This window comes from Sarcophilus harrisii, chromosome 5 (genome assembly GCF_902635505.1).
Source record: "Sarcophilus harrisii chromosome 5, mSarHar1.11, whole genome shotgun sequence".
NCBI lineage: Eukaryota > Metazoa > Chordata > Mammalia > Dasyuromorphia > Dasyuridae > Sarcophilus > Sarcophilus harrisii.
The window spans coordinates 200832652-200852969 of NC_045430.1; the positions used below are offsets into that span (position 1 = coordinate 200832652).

The following is a 20318-nucleotide window of genomic DNA, read 5'->3' on the forward strand; positions in this document are numbered from 1 at the left end:
CCCCCGTGCTCTGCTCGGTGGTCTCCCGCTGTCGGCTCCTGCTTCCGCACTTCCCTGTCCCTGACCCTGGCTAACCGCTTCACCCCCTGCCCCTTTTCCTACTCCTTGTGAAACAGCCTGTGCCCCTCCCCCGCTGCCGCCAGTGTCGTAAATGCCGCTGTGTGCCCGCATACACGCCGACCACCATCAGCGCCCGCCCCGGCCTCGGGCCTCGTCCCCTCGGGTCCCGCCCCTCCCTCCATGATCAGCTTCATGGTGCTCCTCAATGACTGTGGCGTGCTCGTGCTCTCTCCCCCCCATCTCACAACTCTGGCGTCCTTGCTGTGGTGACCTCACACTCTGTCCTCTTGGCTGCTGGCGGTAACCTCACACCCCGCCCTCGCCTCCTCTTCGAGACCGGGCGCTCCTCCCATCCTCTCCATCTGCAATGGCGACCGTGTTGCCTTTCCATCGTTTCCATGGCGACCTCAGTTTTTGCACCATTGTCTCCGTGTGACCTCGTGCTTGTCTGTCACGGTGGGTGCGCCCCGGGGACCTCACCCGCGCATCGTCACTACTTGGGGTGATCGCCCCCCTCCCCTCTCCATCATCATCCTTCCCCCGAGACCCCCTGCTCGTGGAAAGTGGTCCTCGCCATGTCCCCCACCATTGTTCCTGTGATTGTGCCTGCTGTGCTGCCAGTGCCCCCGTGCCCTCCCTGCTCGCCGTTGCCGCCGGCCCCCTCTCCCCACCCCCTCTGCCTTCCTCCCCCGTCCCCCATGACCTGCCATGCTCATTTTGTTTTGGAATTCCTTTTCTCACCCATGGGAGCCGGGCTGGTCTTGGACCGCCCTGAGTGCCCACCTGTCTGGGGAACCTGGTGGCAGCAGTCCCGCCCCCCGACCAGGCCGGATGGGCCAGGGGCCGCGGAGCCCGGGGAGCGCCTGAGCGGTGGTGGGCACAGGAGGGCTCGGGCAAGCCGCCCGTGGCGACGATTTGCTCCTGGACGGTTGCGATTACAGTCTGTTCTTCCTACTCCCTCTGGCTGTGCTTCCTCCAGCCCCCGTGGCTCTTGGCGGCCCGGGCAGGACAGAGCAGGAGGGACGGGGGCCACCGAGTGGCGAAAATTTCCTGTTGAGACGGACGCTTGGCCCCGGTGCAGCTGCCCCCGGGCTTCCCAGCAGGGCGCCCCCACCACGGCCACCGCCGCCACCATCACCACCTCTCCGCTCTCCGTTGCTCCTTCCCCCGGCGCCCCGGCCTGCCCTCTCCGGGGCCGGCCAGCTCCGCGCCGGGCTTGAGTATAACTTGCCAAAATCTTTATTCTTTCGATATTTGCAGATATGTGCCACTGTTTCCAACTTTTCATCAACAAAAAGGCCTTTCCAACTCCTTCCAAATTAGAAGACCAGGTGGTGACACAGCACCTCTGGACATTGTCCCCCTGTGCGGGGCCGGAGGCGGGCCGGGCCTTGGGACTGCTCTCAGATGAGAAGCGGCCGCCGTGCTCCCCACTCCAGAGACCCACAGGAACCTTTGTAACTAACCCCCACCCCCCAGGGAAGGCTAGGAACCCTGGAGCCAGCAGCTGCGGGGCGCCTGGGGGGACCAGGGCCGGCTGGACACCGCCGCGCCGGGCTCACTGCATGGAGAAGAAGGGAGCTCAGCCCCACGCCCGTCGGCCAGGCCAGCGCGATGGCGGCCCCAGAGGGGATGGGGGAGTCCACGCGCCTGCTTCAGCCCAGCTGCTCCTGGGGGGAGAAGCTTTCCTGCCCCTTCCTTCCTTCTGCTCCTTCCTGCATGGACTACTGCTGCTCCTGCTCCGGACGCCGCCGCTTGCCTTTCTCCCCCTCTTTCTGGCCTCCCCCTATTTCCTAGGAGCCGAATTCGGGTGGACTGTGTCCCGGGCGCCCAGCGGGGGGCATCCGGCCCTCCTCGCCTCTCTCTCTCCTCTCTCTCCGTCCACCGTGCCCCTCCAGCCATGCTGGCGTGCCCGGCGCCCCGCGCCGTGGCGTCTGTCGTAGACGGGCCCCTGCCCGCTCCCTCCTGGACTCTGCTCCCCGATGTTGTGCCCTGCGCTGCCAGCCACCGCCCCTTCCCGACCACCCCGACCCTCCCCCTCCCCGGGCTGTGCGCTCATTGTGCCCTCGGTATTTTCGTGTCCTTGCTCTTTTGTAAGAGGCGGCCCTGGCCCAGTGACCTCTGCTGCTCTGTATGGTGCCGTGTGTAAGAATAAACCCGTTGGAATACTCGTGGTGTCATTTCCTTCCCTCTTCCCGCCGCCCCCACCCCGCCCACGGCCAGACCCTGCCCAGGAAGAGGGAGGAAGAGGGGGGAAGAGTGTGAGTGGGCCGCCCTCGCTGCCTCCGCCGGGCTCAGCTGACACGCCGTGTCTCTTCTCTTTCAGTCTCGGAAGGGGGCCGACCTGGACCGGGACAAGAAGGCGCTGGAGGGCAAGGTGGACAGCATTGGCAGCGGCCGGGCCATCCCCATCAAACAGGTTTGCGCTTAGCCGTTGCGCCCTCCTGAGCAGCCCGAACGGGGAGAGGGGCCGGGGCCGCCCAAGGCGGGGAGAGGGGCCGTGGGCTGTGGGCCGCCCTGGCTCTTCCCTGAGCCTGCAAGCAGTGTGGCTGGGAGCAGAGGGCTCCCCTGTTCCTTTGTTGGGTCAGGGTTTATTCAGCATCTGCTGTGGCCAAAAGGGGGGAGGTCAGCCTCTCTCTAGCAGCAGACCCAGCCTTGCTAATACGGGGGGGCTTGGAAAGGCTTACGCTGCCTCTCTCACAAACCCAGACCCGTCCCTGGCCTTCTCCAGAGGACCCCTGATACCCAAGGCCTTCCTACAGTCTCAGAGCCCAAGACCACCCAGGAAACGCTGGGCTGTCCCTTGGTTATCTCCCATCCTTAGGATGCAACCGGCTCGGCTCCTTTTCCCAAGAGCCAAGGGGAAAATTGGAGGTAGAGAGCCCGGAAGGGGCGGCCCCTGCCCAGGGGGGCCTCTTGGAATTGCTGCCAGCTTCTGGGGTCTCAGGAATCCCTGATTGCTGTGCTTTCAGTTGCCACAGGGGGGCAGCAACAGGCCGTGCCAGGCAGCAGGCCTGGGAACTCAATGCAGAGCTTGGGAGCTGAGATGGGTGGGACCCAATCCCCGCGCCCCCATCCACCCCCCCAGCTGAGATTGTTCCACCAAAGCAAGCCTGGGGCTGGAGGCGGAGGGGGAAGTCACCAAGCACAGCCTCCATTGGGGAGAAGGATTTGTCCCACTGGACTTGAGCCAGGGATGCTCCTGAGCTGGTCCCAACCCTGTTGACCCGGTGTCTAGCGTGGGACCGTTCAGTCTTCTCCCCTGGTCACGGCTCAGCAGTGCCGGACACCCTGCTGCTCAGCCCGGGGCCTCCTGCCTCAGACTCTTTTCCTTTGGATGCAGCCCTTTCCTAAGTAAACTTAGCCGGTTTTTGTACATGTGCAGGGAGGAGGGCTTTGGTGGGCCCGGGTACCTAAGTGTCAGCAGAAGCCCATGCCCGAGTCTGCCGCAGGGAGGAGCCGGATTGTGCCGGTGAGGCTTCTGTAAAGTGAATATGAGACCCGAGCGTGGCCAGGGGGGCCCAAGTGCAGGCCTGTGGGTCAGGATGTTGGCACTCAGCAGCCCGGGCCTTGGCCTGGGCAGGCTTGGGCAGGCACGAGGCTTGGCAGACAGGTCTCTGAGCCCAGGGCACTGGGGTGCGGGCCAGGCCTTGGAGCCTGGGGGCGCCGGCCCCACCCCCTTGCCTGGGGCTGCATTACTGCCTTTCTGTCCAGCAGGTGACACTCGTGCTCTCGAGTAGCTGCATCTTCCTAGAGTTTTAGGGCTTAGATGATTTGTCTTGTCCCTGGCTCTGGACTGGTCCAGGCTGGGATGGCTCGGGACTAAGTCAGTGCTGATAGCCTGGTATGTCAGCAACAGAATGGAGTGCCTGCTCTGGGACAGGGTGAGGAGGGGGGCTCTCTGTGTGTGAGGAGGGGGGGAGAGAAAGCCCTCGGCACGCGGCGAGAAAGTGCAACCTGTGCACTCGGGGACAGTCTGTACGCATGCAGTGAGACACAATAGCTCTGCTCTTGTCGTGTGTCTGTGGGATCCATCCTGTGTCTGCATAGGAGTGGGAGAATAACAGGGCATGATCAGGGGAGCAGTGCTGGCCCCTGGGGTGTCCGTATGAGTGAAGCAGGACCCTTCTCTTGAATCATGTCTGCATAAGAGGCAGGCTGACCCCACCTTGAGCAGACGGAGGGGAAGGTCCTCCCTGTGGGGACCATGTCCTGCCAGGCAGTGGGCACGCGGAGCTGTGAGCCTGGCCAGGGAGCTGAGCAGGGTGACTCAGGTGTGACGTGGGCCTGGTGCTCTGAGCTGACAGCTGGCGCTCTGGCTCCACTCTCGGGTTGACAAATCCCTTTAGAGCCGTAACGGGCCCATCCATCAGCTCTCTAATAGCCCTCTCCCCACCTGGAGCCGCCCTTGCGGGAGGCAGGGCCCAAGCCTGTTTGCTCCCTGCCTCCTCCAGGTGGAGATGAGGCTCCTGCAGTCCCTCCCTCTGCCACGTGCCGAGACACAGGGAGAATAGCAGGCTCCCAGGGAGCAGAGGCCCTTCTTGCCAGCCCCTATCGTTTGGCTCTCTTTTAGAGGGGGCTCCCACTTGTAACTGGCAGGAAAGACCGAATGCCACTCCTCGGGCTCAGGGTGGGAGTGGTGGAAGCCGGCCCCCCTCCCTGGGCCTTGCCTCAGCCGGGGGCTCCTCCTCTGTTGCCAGGGCTCTCTGGCACTGTGCTAGTGACGAGGCAGCCTCTGGGAGAGGGGGAGAAGAGGTGCCCTGCGTGTTTGCGGCTCGGGGGATTTCCCAGCCCCTGGGACAGAGGCTGGTGGCAGGGCCAGCAGACAGCCGTGCCCTTGCCTTCCCTCAGTGCGATGCTGATCCCTCCCCTTCAGTCTCGCCCTATCCTTCTCTTCCCCTCCCCACCCCCTGCCCTTGTCCTTCCCGGCTCGGCTCTGGCACCTCCCCTTTGCCCCCCTCCTGCCCTATCTCCCCATTTCCTTTTCTTCCCCTTTCCCCCCCTCCCCAGCCCCCCGGCTCCTGCTGGGAGTAGAGATTGCATTTCATTTACCATTTGCATTCCCAATCAATCCGGACTCCGCAATTAAGTCGGCTGGCAGAGCTGGGAGGGAGGCGGCTGGTGGGAACAGGTCCTCTGGGGGCCGTCGCCTCCGCACCGCTTCCATTCCGCCCCAGATTGCTTCCTGCTTCACCGTGCACAGTCCCAGCCCAGCCTGGGGAGGGGAACAGGGACCCCCATCGCTCTCCCTCCTCTGAGCTGCAGGAGTGGGGGGGGGGGCAGGCAGAGTGGAGAGGAGACCAGGGATAAGGGGGTGCTTCCCCAGAGCTGCCGGGGTGGGGGGGAGGAGGGGAGGGGCTGGGCCAGGGCCGGGGAGTAGGAGGGAGGTGGCTCCCCAGACCCCATCTTGCAGCTGCCTCCTACGCGCAGCCTGAGGCGGCTCATCCCACGCCCTCTCAGCTAACGAGCATCATTACCGCCTCTGCTGGCTCATCTCCTCCCCTGCCCAAGAAGAAGGCCCGAGAGCTGCCCAGGGAAGGGGCTTTCCACTCCAGCCGAGCCTCCCCCGTGTCCCTTAATCCAGGTTCCAGGGTGTTCGGAGAAAAGGGAGGTCTGGCTTCTTCCCAACTCCGGGGAGCTGTGATCTGTGACCTAATGAAGCTCCCAGGAGCTTAGCTGGGGCAGGGAGGGGCTCGGGCGGGGAGCGGTGGGAGGAGGGCAAGGGCAGTTTGGAGATGGAGCCGCTGCAGGCTGTGAAAAGAGCAGGCCAGAGACCTGTCTATGGACCGCACCAGGGTCCAGCCCAGAATCTGCCTGTCACCTTCCAGCCCGATGAGGAAGCCTAGGTCACACGAGCTAGCGGGGATGGCAGAGACTGTCCTCACATCTCCCCCTTCCAGCCGCCAGAAAAGGGTCCGGCAAACTGCAGCCCGAAGGTTGAGTCTGGTTCTCCCACACGGTGAAACTTTACTAAGAATGCTGAACCAGAGCTGCGCTTGCAGGAGGCCGGCCGATTCGGACGGCGCGCCCTCCCCCCCCCCAAGAAGATGATGGGTCAGAGCCGAGAGCCCGCTTTCCAGGCAACAGATCCAGGCCTTCGCCCCAGGACGGGGGAGGGGGGGGGGGATTACTTTCCCACTTTGCCCCAGAAAGGAGGTGGAGCTGGCTGTTAATCCCATGTCTGCCCCATCCTCAGCATACACTTGGTGTGTGTCAGGCCAGGCCTGTCAGTGGCTGGTCATCCAGACTTTATTTAGTGTCTGCTCTGCGCCACTAGAGTCTGGTACCAGACTGACCCAGTCCCTGCCCTCTGGAAGTTGGGTTTTAGCTGAGGAGGTAATATTTGTACCTGTAAGACTGTGCAGAGTGCTCATGCAGATAATGCAAGGTGATCAGCCCCAAGGCGGGGGGGGGGGGGGGGGGGGGGGGGGAATGTTGCTTGAGCTGAAATTTTTTTTTTTTTTTTAATTTTTGCTTGAGCTGAATTTTTAAGGAAACCAGGTTTTCTAAGGGGCAAAATTAGGAATGAGTGCATTCCAGGCATAAGTGCTGGGAGATAGAGGGTCATGTGGCCACTCTAACCAGCCTGTGCAGGACATGAATTAATTACTGTGTGTGGCAAGGCTGGAAAGGGAGCATGGAGCCAGATTGTGAATAGTTTTTAATATCAAGCAGAAATATTTGTATTTGATTCTGGAGCAGAAATCTTTAACCTGAGCCTCTGAATCTTTTTCTTTCATATATTTAGATAACTATACTTTAATATAATTGATTTTCTGTGTAATGAAGCAGGGGACTGTTTGGAGGCAGGTTGGAGATTGGAGAGGGGAGGCAAGGAGAAACTAATTGCATGAGTCTATTGCATGAGTACAGATTCTACAAGCTTAAACTGGAAAGGTGGCTCTATGGGTAGAAAGAAGGGGACAGATGACCTGGAGATAGAAAAGAACCAACAAGATTGGATAACCAGATGGCTGTGTAGAGAGAGGGAGCTGAGAATGACTTTGTTTGCCAGCTGGGATGACTGGAAGCGTGGTGGTATCTTGGGAAAGAAGAAGGCTGAGTTTGGAGATGGGAAGAGAAGGGAAGGAATTACGTTTTAGACATGTTGAATTCAGATGTCTTTGACATCTTCAGTATGAAACGTCCTACAGGAAGTTGGGGACATGATATTGGATCTCAGAGCAAAACTTGAGGGCAGGGTAGATAGCGCTAGGAGTCATCTTAGAGGTGGTAACTGAACCCCTAATGAGTTTAGCTCAAGTATAGGGAGAGGCGATAAAAGCTTCAAGACCCAGAGCCTTGGAACTTCACAGCAAAGAAAGCGGGCTGCAGGTGACCACACAGCACAGAAACTTGGGGGGGAACCATAACAAGACATTCTCCCAGCGGGCACACTCTCGCTCCTTTCCTCCATCCCTGTGCCCCAACTCGCTCAATGCAGTTACCTGTCATGGTCCATTCCTCCTGGCTGGTGAGGTCGCCTACCCTGTGACAAGACCAGCGCTCGTCACTGACTAATGACTGAGGATCCCATCTCACCTTTGTAGCCTTTCACCCACCTGTCCTTGAGAAGGAAAGAAAAGGTGGGAAAGGATTCACAAGTAAAAGTGAGTCCCCATTGGCTCAGGGATGAACATTGTTACTATCGCCCCAGACACACACCCCTCCGAGAGCACCTAGCAAGTTCTTCTGTCCCCCTCCCACTGTTCTGATAATCTCATCTCCTGGAGCTCAGCTTTCTCAGTAAAAGAGCCCGAAGAGAAGAACAGGTGCTGAATCCAGTCTTGTTTTTCCTCCAATTAGCCCACGACAGGCCAGAGACAGAGAATCATCTAGCTTCTGTCCCGGGCGATTTCTTCCCTAACCCTCATCTCCATGACAGCTTTTGTCTCTCTTGGTCTCTACCCCCCACATAGAGGGGTCTCTCTCTCTCTCTTGCTGTTTTTATAGTTCTGGGACTGCGCGACCTTTTCGTTTCCCCTTCTCCATAGAACTGCCCTTAACCCTCGAATCTGTCCCAAGGAGGTTCTCCTAGGTTTTGGAGGCCCAGCACACTGGTGGATTGGGATGCTGGGCGCCCCATCCCCTTCCTGGTGCCATCTTTCCTTTCTCTGTAGTGCCCAGCTCTTGTGCTTCAATGTGGCTTTGTGTTTTCATTGACTGTTTTAGGGAGTGGGTACGGAGATAGGTGAAAGATGGGAGCCTTTGGAGAAGGCCTTAGGGTCATCCCTGTGCTATGGCAGCCCAGCCTGAGACTTGGTTAAAGGGCGTTAGAGGAATCACGTGGGATCCTCTCCCTGCCCTCCCGTCCCTGTCAGAATGTCACTTTGGCACCTGTTGTATACTGTTGGGTACTTTCCCATGATTCCTTGCAGCCAGGCACCATACTGCCTATCTCTCTGAGGGGTGACTTCTCTCTCGGGCTGATGTCAGAGGCACTGGTTCCTTGGATAGCCCAGATTTTAGCAGGGAAGTGGAGAGGGAGATGAAGTGATCCATGGCTTCCATCCATAGTCAGTGACCAGGAGCCTTAGCCACCTGAGCCCTCCTCACTCCTTCCTCAAAGATGATTTTCAAGTTCTGGGACACTCACCCAGGAGGCTGTGGGGGGAAGTAGAGAAAGATCCCCAGGTTTTCCCATAACCCTACCTCTCCCTAGGGGATGGGTCTGTCCGCTTGGTTTCCCCAGGCCCAAGTGGGAGTCTGAGTGAACAGTCACCTGAGTCCTTTCTCCCCCTGCACCTTAGGCTGCCATTTCCTTGTTTTGATCCTGCCTTTTCCCTCAGGGGATCCTGCTGAAGCGAAGTGGCAAGTCCCTGAACAAGGAGTGGAAGAAGAAGTACGTGACTCTGTGCGACAATGGGCTGCTCACCTACCACCCCAGCTTACACGTGAGTCTGGAAGGGAAGGCAGTTGGGCCCGGGGGAGTGAGGGAGGGAAGGAGCGGAACAGGGGAGAGCAGGCTTGGCCTCTGCAGGCCCTGGTCCTGGGCCCCACTTGGATCCCATCTCTGTGGGAGCCTCAGTCTCTTTGGCTGTAAAATGGAGATGGCCACGGCCGACCACAGCAGCGGGGCAAACTTTGCAAACCTGGAGGTGCCATAGAGACACATGGGGTAGTTATCACGTGCCAGGGAGCACTGAATCTAGCTGATCCACAAATGGTTCTCACAAAGAAACATGCAGATGTCATAGAATCACTATGTTTTAATCACCCAAAGGTACCTGGGGATCCCTGAGCCTCCTGGGTATGAGAGGGTGGCCAAGCTGGCCGTGGGATGGAGTGGGGCCTCCACGGGTGGGCTCGGAGCCCCAGTGATGCTGGGGGAAGGAGTAGAGCGGAGCTGGGGGGGGGGGGGCCTGGCCCTGCCTTCACAGTGGCCCCCGTGGCAGCAGCTCCCTCTCCCACCGCCCTCCCTCTCTCACTGTGTGGCTCCAGCACACAGCTGTCTCTGGAATCCATCTCTGTCACCACCCCACTGTGGGGCTAATGAGTTCTCCTGAGCAGCCCCTCGAGCACAGCACGTGGGCCGGGCCCGCCCCCAGCCCAAAGGGCCTGTGGCCTCCTCAGAGGGTCCCTAGCCCTTCCTTGACATCTGCCTGAGTTGTCAGGCAAGCAGGGCTCAAAGTTTTCTGGATCCTGAACCCTCAGCTACCACCCAGGTCCAAGGAACTCCTCCTAGGGACACCTGAAAGTCCCCAGACAGGATCCATCAGTACACTTATAACAATGTTCTTCTGGTTTGGGGCCCAGCTGGCCCTCAGTTTAACACAGGGAAGTCTTTTCCTCAGGCTGACCCTTCTGAATTTCCTTCTTTTCAGTGCCGTGGACACTAACTCTGGAATTGGTGGGAAATCTCAGCTGGTCCCTCTAGGGGACCAGGTCAGGGAGGGCTGCCACATGGAATTGGTTTCTGAGGCAGAATCAAAGAGCCAAATCTCTGCTCCCACTGAGAGAACCCTTCCTCTGCCTAAAAGGCATGATTAGCTCCGCTCGATGCTGTGAAAGGAAGGGATGGGGCTAAGTCTTGAAGACCAGGGCTCTTCTACTGATAGAATCCCACCTGTCCTATTTACTTCCCAGGCTTATTTTGAGCATCAGGTGAGACAATAGAGAAAAAAGGCACTTCACTAAGTGTCCAGACATGCTACAGGTGCTAGGGAGGCTAGTCCTAACTCAGAAGACTGACAAGATTTTTAAGGAGCGTTTCTGAGCCCAAAGGGACTTGGGAGCTATGTATATAATTCGGCCCCTTGGTTGACCTGTCCGATGTCACATGGCTGATTAACACACATTGCTCTCCTCACCTGTCGTGTCCACTGGTTTAATAGCATCATGAAACTTGAAGTAGTTTATTTGCCTTCCTAGGTAGCCTTTACCAAACCTGTTTAAAGACCATACCTATCACTTGTTGCTGCTTGCGAGGTACACCTCCAACACAGACTTGTCCCTCCTTTTCCCCTTGTTTTTACCTATTGACTTCCGCTTCGAGATGGCCCTGAGTTTCTGCTTGTCCCTCTCCAATCCAAAGGAGACAGAGCCTAGGGCATGGGGTATGGTCCCCGGTGGGGCAGCCTCTCTGCACCTCCCTCCGGGCCCACGCCGTGCCCCTTTCTGCTGGCCTCCTGCTGTCAGAGTCAGTGGTGTTGGGCTCCCACAGTGGTCTCAGAGCCATAGGGTGAGGCAGGAGCAGCTACTTTTCAGGCTTTTGAGCACTTCCTCAGCTGTTGAATTCCTGCATCATGACCCAAAGATTTGCTAAAGTCATCTTTTCCTGAACCCTACTAAGGATCTCTGTGCCTGAGCTCCTCAGGGGTCTCTGGCAAGTGCTGAGCAGCATGTGTTGTGGGTGGGGAGTGGGGACCTCTTGGGGTCTAATCCCCAGCAACACTGAACCTTCTAGCGGAGGAGGTGACTCAGAGATGGGGAGCGTGGGCTGAGAGACAGCAGACTGGTGAGTCAGCAGACCAGGCCAGTGAAATCTCGGGCAAGTTCTGGCCCTCAGGCGCTTCATCCTGCAAGAGAATGGGCCTTCGTTACTGTCCAGCGGCCCTGTTAGTATTAGCTCTAGAATTTGGATTGAGCATAAACTAATATATACGTACAGCGCTAAGTTGGAGTGATAGGAGCTGGTTCCTCTTAACCAGACCATGTGCTTTGTGCCCAGGCAAAGCGGCATCCTAGCGTGGTTCCCTCCTTTCACAAGCCGTGGACCCCTCGGGGCACTTACAGCTCTGCCTCCTTTTGCCAGCCTTGCCCTCCCCTTTACTGCCTTTATGTCTGCTTAACCTGCTAGGCTTTTTGGGGCGCTGGGGCCAAGGGCAGCCAGACCCCATGGGATCACCATGGCCGCCTTAGCTCCCTTCCATTCCCACAACTGCTAATGAATGAGTAGCTTTGGATCCCCCCCCCCCAAAAAAAAAAAAATAACTCCAAGGACTCGGCAAGAAGTTTTTGACCTGGTCAAGATCTTTTTGCCCTTGTTAAGAGAAGCACCTTCCAGGGCCTTAGAAAAGTAATGCCAGTGAGTCATTCCTGGAATGGGGGGGGGGGCCTGCTGGACGTGGAAGGGAAAAGGAGGTGGGCAGGCCTCGGGCTTCCAGCCCAGCTCCTGCCCAGCCCCAGAGAGCCAGCCAGAGCCTCCCCCATTTTGCAGCCAGTGGAGCCATTCACACAATCACCTTCTGTTAATTCTATCTGCAACATCAATTAAATTGTTTGTAGAAACTAATTGAATGTGGCTTAATCACACATCTTAATAGCTTTCCACGCTCTGAACTCGTTGTTAATTCCAGTAATAAAACGAGATGAGAACGCTGGCTGGGTAATTAGCGAGGAGGCTGGGGAAGAAATTGCTGTTTGATGGTGGGTAATAAAGGCAGCCGTGGTGACCGCTCTCCGGAGCAGCCGCTGCCGTCGCCGCTGCTCCCCGTTCTGCTGACGGAGGGAAACTCGGCTGCTGCTGCTGCTGCTGCTGCTCTGCCCCTGGGCCGCCCGTCCCCTCCGCTCCAGCTCCGAGCTTCCAGCCCGCTGCCTGGCATCAAGGCGCTTCCAGCCTGCAGCCCCTCGCGGCCGTGGGGCCTGGGTGCTGCTGGAGACGGGGGCTCTGGGCCCACCCTCCTGGGGGAGCCCGTGTCTCTGACTCCCGGGCCCCACCCAGTCGTGCTTTGTGAGTAGGAAGAAGGTAAAAAGGGGCTGTCAGCGGGTGTCTCCACATGCCTGGCTTCAGCCGGCTCTGGGCTGGAATGGGGCCTGGCAGGCTGGTGCAGCTGCTGTGACCTCCTTGTGAACTAGAGCAGACCCGAGCCCCACCCCAGAGAAGGAGCTGCAGCTGTGCCTTTGGCCCAGCCAGCTGCTGCCAGTTGTCAGGAGACAGTCCCTCGGAGAGGTGATGGCGTGGGGGAGGGGGACAGCGGAAGCCCAGACGTGGGGTTCAGCTGGGGGCGTGCACTGAGCCCCCGCAGAGAGGGCAGGATGCAGACAGGTGCCAAGGGCGGGGTCTGGGGAGGCCTTAGGGTCAGAGCCCAGCCGATAAAACCCAAGTGGGAGCTCCAAGGGCGCTGAGCCCGAGACATTGGATCCCCGACTAAGGCCCTTGTCAGGGACCTGGGATGTGGGACAAGACTGGGAGGGATCAGCCTTGACTGCTGGTGGGGTGGGGAGAATGCTGCCATTCAGAGATGCAGTGCCACTGGGCGTCAGCTTGGGTCAAGCTGCCAGGCTGCCATCTCGCACTAAATGCCCTTGTCTCTCTCAACACCTGTTGGTTCCTATCCCTCTTCTGAGAATTTTAGGCTTTCTTAGGGAGGGATCCCAGTCTCTCTCTCTCTCTCTCTCTCTTCGGGGAGCTATTCAGCTTGCTCTCATTATCCCCGAAAACCCACGCTCTCCTGCTGCTGCTGCTTTTCTCACATTCTATGCTCACATCTCCAGTCTCCTCCCCAGAACATATTTACCACCACCACCCCCACCATCAAGAAAAGGCTTCTCTGGTCAGTGTCCCTTCACCCTCCAAAGCAGCTGCTCCTGCTGGTCACACACGGAGCCAGGACCACTGACCCAGCTACCAGAAGCAGGGGATGGGCGATGCAGGTGGGACTTGTTATTGCCAGGAAAGTCTCTCGGGAAACTCCCTCCCAGGGCTGTCCATGCAGAAGGAATGGAGGGATCTGTTCTATGCAGGGTTCGTAACAACCAGGGCAGAGGTCTCTGCTACAGCTAACCTGAATCCCATAGGCAGAGACTTTTACCACATGAAGAAATGATCTGTTTTCTTTAAGAAAAGCCTGTGATGACTTCTAGGCATAAGGAGGAAAGCAAGAGTAGAATGTGCCATATAGAGACAAGTGCAAATAAAGAAAGGAAAAGGGTAGAATGCAGGGAGCAAAGCTTGTGACTGTCCTCTATAACCTTTCTCCCTCACCAGCCACATTTCAGGTGCCGGTAGCTGCTCACGGTAACCTGGGGCCACTTAGCCTTGGCACATGTGTGCCTCATTTTTGAGCAGTCTTCCCAGAAACATCAGTCTCCAGGAAGTGGGGACTCTTTGGTCCTAGGGCAAGGTGGGGAAGAATGGTTACCTCTGCTTCTTGGGATCCCTCTCACTCTTTAGGGAATAACTCCAGCACCACCTGCATGAGACTAATTGATGGCCCCTCAACCCCAACACTATTTTGCTTATAGTTAGTATTTTATTTAACTGCATAGTATTCCTCTTCCCCTCCCACAGTAGAATATAAGCTCCTTGAGGTCAGAAACTGCTTAGTTTTCTGCCTTGTTATCCCCGTTGGACTAATAAATGCATATGTTTAGACTAAATTTCCTGCATCTCGGCTTCAATTCAAAAGAAGCACTTCCCTGGTCCTCCACATCACTGATCTGCAGAGGTGATAGCATAAGACCTCCCTTTAAAAGGGCAAGTAGGATATTTAACCCTAGACCCCTAGACCTTTAACCCCAGGGCCCAGTCCTCAGAGAGGATCCTCCCTGGCCTGCCATAATTGGCTCCCTCCGGTCAGGGCCTGTGTGGCAGAGATGGAGACAAGAACCCTGAGGGGCAGTTGTTAAAAACCAGCTGAGGATCTTTAGCAGGAAGCTCATGTCATGTGGCCCGAAACTTAAATCGTGATTCAAACCCCACAGAGGGTCGTATAACTGAATATGGGGAGCATACAATTATGATTAGTTATCCGTAAATGTTTGGTTTGTATATCTATACCTGTATACCCAGCGTCATTTAAAAATGTCTTGGGCCAAAAAGGGTGCTGGGTGAAAAAGTTTAAAAAGCCCTGGCATAGTTTATGTAACCGTCCCTGTTCACAACCATTTGGGATTTTGCAGCTGAAAAGCAGTTCAGCCAACTTTGCACACGATACCACACCCCCCCCTTCCTCATCCCACCCCCATTCCAGGCCTGGCACTGTTCTCCTGAGGAGGGTTCTTGGCCCCCAACCCTCGTCCTTTCTCCTGCTGGGAGTACTGCCTTTAGTGCCCATTGTGGCTCCCGACTCAGTTCAGCCAATGACGAGACTCTTAAGTCTCTATGAGCATACTCCTAGCCAGGACCTCCCAGCACAGGCCAGTGTAGCTGCCTCAGCTCTGACCCTAGCCTCCCAGTTGGCATCCAGGCCCAGGACCATCAGCCTTTGGAGGCCCTGGTTCCGTGCCAGGCTGGCTCTCAGCCTCCAGCTCAGAGGCATTCTGGCCCAGAGGGAACCACGGACTTGGGGAGATCATCTCTCCATTCAAGAAACTGAAGCCCAGGAGGTTCACGTGTATTTGAATCACCTGTACTTAATTAGAGCCAGGAATCAAGCCCAGGTCCTCTGTCCAGCGAGTTTCCCTTGCATTGTGTCTCAGGAAAGAGTGCACAAGAAACCCAGTGTGTTTGCCAGCTTTCCTGCAGACCTTGTGGCAAAAGGCTAGGGCGGTGGAGAAGGGCTGAGTGTTAATGGGGGTTCTTGAATAGCTCCCTCTGAGGAATATTCACCCATTTCATTCGCTTTCCCTTCCCTCCCTCCGGTCAGGATTACATGCAGAATATTCATGGCAAGGAGATTGACCTGCTGAGGACAACAGTCAAAGTGCCAGGGAAACGGCTCCCCCGGGCCACCCCCAACCCAGCCTCGACCGGTGCCAGCCCCCGTGCCAATGGGCTGGTCTTGGAGAGAAGCAACACACAGCTTGGGGGGAGTACAGGTGAGGAAGGGGACGCTGGGGCTGGGGCGCTCTGGGCTCTGTGCCCAGTGGGGAAGTGCAGGGTCCTTGTGGGCACTGAAGGTGAGCCCGGACATCAGCTTTAGGGGGCCAGGCCAGTCTGGATGAGTGGTTTCTGGCTCAGAGCTAGAAGAGCAGGGGCTGGGGAGGATGGTTCCAGGAGTGTGGCCCAAGTGGCACTGTGCCTGGCGTACATGATCAGAACCAGGGAGCCAGAAAATGCTTCCTCTGGGTGCTGTCTAGATAAAGATGAAGCCTCAGAGGCCATGTGCTCCTCTGCAGTGTGGCGGGCAGCAGGATTCTTGTGCCTGGGGCTAGAAAGGGGCCTACCTGAGAAGGAGGCCAGGCCCTGGGGCAAAGGTAACACCTCTTCTTCCGGTTCCTCTCCCACAGCTCTGGTATGAGCTTCCATCATTGAATCCTGGGTCTATCCTCCATCCTTGAAGCTATCCCCCATTACTCTAGCCTTTTTCACTAGGAATGTTCTTTTCCTCATCTACCTTCCTTCTACCCACAAGGCAGAATTCATTCCCCCAAATCATTCTCCTTCTCTCCCCAGTTGGTTGCCTAGACTAATCGAATCCTATTTCCTGTAGGCGCAAGATGCCGCCTCTTTCTGTCATTGCCCCCAAGAGTTTGGAACATCTTAGACCTGCAGAGACCTCCCAGAAAACCTGTACCTCCACCCTTCAAAGCTAGAGTGGCAGCCAGGGAGTCCCATAGGACTCAGGATGCAGCCTCCCGGAGGTCATCCCTCTTAGGGTTGAGGGACATGTGTCAACTTTCATATCACCTTTTCCTACCCCTCCACCCAGCATATTCCTCAGAGGCAGACATTATTAATCCTTGGGAGCCCTTCTCTCGGAGCTCAGAAGTAACCGATCTTGGGAACCATAAGAGAGAAAGAATGAGGTATAGGGCACACTGGGACAGTAGCTTAGGTGAAAATAGACTAAAAATTTTATCTAGATAGTGAAAGTGGACAGAGCACCAGCCCTGAAGTCAGGAGGACCCCGAGTCCAAATCTGCCCTCAGACACTTAACACTTCCTGGCTGTGTGATCCTGGGCAAATCACTTAATCCCAATTGCCTGAGGGTGGTGGATTTTCACCCAGCAAATACTGAATCCCTGAGGCATTGTGCTGCATGCCGAGGTAAAGGTACAAAGAGCTATTGACAGCTAGAGATGTCCAGATGCCAGAATGAGATATGTGAAGTAGTGAGCTGCGCATCACCCGAACTGTTCAAGCAGAAGCTAAATGATTGCAAAGATCTTTTCCAGCCCTTGACTTTTGGGACACCCTCTATATGAAACAGCCCCATTCACTAAGTTACAAGGGGCAGTGGAAGCTGGAGGTGGTCACTTTTGCAGCATGCTCATTCCCAACAAAAAATAAGGTATTTCTTAGGAAGCTCAATTTGTTCATCTGCAAAAAATAAGTACAATGGTTAAAGCTCCCTACTTCACCAGGTTTTTGTGGGGGGTGGGAGGAATGCTTTGTGAACCTTAAAGTCACTTTGTAAAGGTGAGATTGAGTTAACAGCAGGCTTTGTAGATCTAGGCTTGGAGAGGATCCCCTTCCTGGGCAGAACTGTCCTCAGACAGACACACGCACCCCTCTCCAGTACAGGGCAGATGCAGTCCTCTGCCTTCCCCCAGCCCTGTGATGTGCGTGCACATGGACTGGCAGCCTTCCCCCCAAAGCAGAGTGTACCCTGGCACCCGGTGCCACAAACTCGGGGCACACATACGCGTGCACACACACACACACACACACACATACACATGTCTCTCACTCGCTGGGCGATGTTAACATCTCATTATCTTTGTTACTGTAATTACATTATCCGCTGCTTTATGCAGAATTATCCTCCGAGGACTAATTGATGGCTCCATGTTTAATTCATTAATCATTAGCATCAAATTCGACAATTACAGTGCACACTGATTGTGGGATTGCAGGCGTAATGAGGGGAGAATTAACAAAGAGAAAGGAAAGCACTTTCCCTCCCTTAGGGCTTCTAGCTGGGGGGCTACGGGGGTGGGGGGCTTGAGGAGGGCCTGGACCAGAGTTGGGTGGGGCAAGGAACAAGAAGTTTGGGCTGGGGAAGCTAGGGTACTAGAGAGGTCCAGATTAGCACCCGTGTCCCTCCCTTCTACGGGGAAACAGTCCACAGAGAGGGACTGAGTGGAATCACTCCGACTCTTTGGCCCCTTACAGGAGAATGGATGTGTCTGGGATGGAGATGAGTCTGTAGAGGAGAGACTGAAAGCATGGGAGGTGGGAAGGGGTGGCAGACCCTGGATTCCTCAATTCAACAAGTAGCTCTTGTGTGGACCCAGTCCTGAGCCAGGAGGTCCTTTGGCCCTCCCCGAGCAAAGCAATGTAAGAAACTGTTGCTGCTCACTTGGAGCCCAGAGTCTCCGGAGCACGATGGATCTGTCATAACTCTGGCCCTTTGCCTGTCAAAAGACTCCAGCCCCACAGATCCTGCTTTCTTTCCTCCCTGCCCTGCTTTAGTCTCTTTTCCCTCGATCCCACCTGGCCTTCCCAGCCAGAGTGACTGGCCTGATAAAATCCCCTTCAGCTGCTGGCTGCCCGTAAGGGGTCATGTTCCTGTGCCCGCACTTCTCAGCTCACCAAGGTTCTACGCCTGCTTCTTCCCCCCACAAACCCCTACTACGCTGCCAGCTTCTGGGTCATCCCAGCAATGGCCCCCAGTCTGGGTAGGGTTTGGAGAGATTCCGAGGAGCTTCAGTGGGAGCTCCCCAAACCCTGCCCTATAATAACCCCAGGGCTTCCTAGGACTGTGGTACCCTTACGGCCGCTTCCCCTTAGCTCCTCCATCCTTCCCTGATGGGAAACGAAAGATTAATTTTCTCCAGCCCAACAGGATAATTACTAATACTAATTAGACATAATTACTTGAATTTGATACACTTATTCCTCGTTAGAATGGCAGTGAAACTGACGCAGAGCAAGTGACATGCAGAATGGGATTTGGGGTGCAGAGGCCCGGTTTTGGATGAGGAGGGAGCTGTCCAGCATGCTAACTTTTTCCTGGTCTTAAATCAACTGTTTAGGGGTCTCTGCCCTGGACCAGGATGCTTCTTGACAACCAGCTGACACCCCCCCCCATTAAGTACCCCTTCTATTCCTTGGGGCATTCATCATATTTATTCTTTCTCACCCACACCTTTGGCTTTCTTTGGGCCCCCTGCCCCTGGAGGTGGGAGGACAGAGATTCATGGGGACCAGGGGAAGGAGCAGGAGTGAGTGACGCAGACATGAGTGTTGGACTCCAGTCTCGTCCTTTGGGGAGCCGGCGTCTCAGGATGTCATCTTTGTTCTGGTGATGGGAGTGCTGAGAAAGGGAAGGTGGGGCATTGGGCCAGCAGCTAATGAGGAAGGAGTTGGGGGGCTCGCAGTGCCGTGACTGGCCCCAGATCTGTAATCCTGGGCAAAAGCCCACAACCTCTCTGGCACCCCAGTTTTCCTTCTCTGTAAAGGGTTGGATTCAGCAGCCTCTGGAGTTCCTTTGGGCTGTAAATCTGTTGTCAATCCCCATGTAAATGGGAGTTCTTTTCATTCTCTTGCCTGCCTTCCTGCTGTCAGAGAAGGGAAGGAGAGCTGCCCTTAGATGCCCTGGTGACCTTGCTCGATCAGCCTGTGTGAGGCCCCCGGCCCCGGCCCTCTCCCTCACTGCTGTTCACAACAGAAACTGTTATTTTTGAGGGAGGGGCTTTGCTTGTGCTCACCCTGATTGAGCCCCCTAAGGGCCCTGGCTGAGGCTGCGCTCCACCCCTTTCAGGTGCTCCCCACTCGGCCAGCAGCACATCCCTGCACTCGGACCGGTCCCTGAGCAGCTCGGCTTTGGCGGGCCCCCGGCCCGATGGGCTGCATCAGCGCTCTTGCTCCGTGTCTAGTGCTGACCAGTGGAGTGAAGCAGCTGCCCTCCCCCCGGGCATTCAGCATCCTGGTGAGTGGCTCTCCTGGGGGCAGGGGGGATGCTCCCAGCCGGCCTGGAGGTGGGGCCCAGAGGATCTTCAGCCTCCTGCCCACCCCCCTGCACAGTCAGGCCTTTTCCCCCCCACGCCTGCCCCTCTTCCCTAGGCTCCCTCCCTTCGAGAAGAGCCCAGCCCCTTGTGGGCCCGGGGCAGAGCTGGTGGTGGCTCCTCGATCCCCATCAGCCCCCCGTGCAGTCAGCTCATCAGCCTCCCGGCGGGGGGCAGGCGGGCGCTGGCTGAAGGAGGGATGATCGAGCTGAAGGCGGGCTTCTGAGAGCTGTATTGGGTAAAGTGAGGGGGGAGGTAGGTTGCCTTCCCCAGGGGGATGGTGAGCGGGGGGTCTGGGGGTAAGGGCAGAGGGGAATTCAGGAGCTGGAAGGGAGGGAGAGAGCAGGCTTCTTGGAAGCCTGAGGCCCTTCCCCAAGCTCCACCCAATCACCTTGTTTAGTTCAAAGCTCCACCTTCCTTGCAGCCCTCCTCCCTTGTCCCTCCTCCCCCCTTTCTTCACTATCTCCTTCTGTATTCTCATCATTACCTCTTTGCACCACCTAAGCTTTAGCGTTTTATTCCTTCCTAATTTGCCTTCTACCTCCCGAGCTCCCCTCTCTCCTCCTGTTCAGCCTTCCCAGCTTAGGGGGTGCCATCCCGAGGTGAGTTCCTGCCCCCCCCAGGTACCCCCCATTAGGCATCAGATCCAGCCTGAGGGCTGCAAAGCTTGGGGCCAGTCTGAGCAGCAGCTGGGGACCCTGGACCAGCTCTCCCACCTAGTGTCAGAGGAGGGAAATGCCCCCAAACTCGCCTCTGGACCCCTTGAGCAGGAGGCGGAGGGAGGGATGGCGGGCCTTCCCTCGGGCTCCCGGCTCGGATGGGCCGCTGCTGCCATCAGCGAGGCCCTGCTGGTGAGGCAGGGAGGAAGCAGGGAGGGAGGGAGGGAGGGAAAGAGAGAGCGTGTCTGCCTCTAATGAAGTTTGACATTTAGTGGTGAGCGCCGGGCGGGGTGTGGGAGACGGGAGCTTGATTAGCGCGCTCT

General features: G+C 56.9%; 1 protein-coding gene across 8 annotated transcripts in view; it reads left to right on the plus strand.

Moving 5' to 3' along the window:
- AGAP3 (ArfGAP with GTPase domain, ankyrin repeat and PH domain 3) overlaps positions 1-20318 on the plus strand; it is a 74068-nt gene that overhangs the window by 49089 nt on the left and 4661 nt on the right. For 3 of the 8 annotated variants that reach the window (XM_031939429.1, XM_031939426.1, XM_031939425.1), the window contains 4 exons: positions 2387-2479; positions 8850-8954; positions 15090-15261; positions 19093-19260. In XM_031939429.1, coding sequence (XP_031795289.1) covers positions 2387-2479; positions 8850-8954; positions 15090-15261; positions 19093-19260 — 538 coding nt within the window. Of the gene's footprint in view, positions 1-1320; positions 2231-2386; positions 2480-8849; positions 8955-15089; positions 15262-19092; positions 19261-20318 lie in introns of those variants that run through there. The other 5 variants (XM_031939432.1, XM_031939433.1, XM_031939431.1 and 2 more) reach the window with 2 other exon arrangements.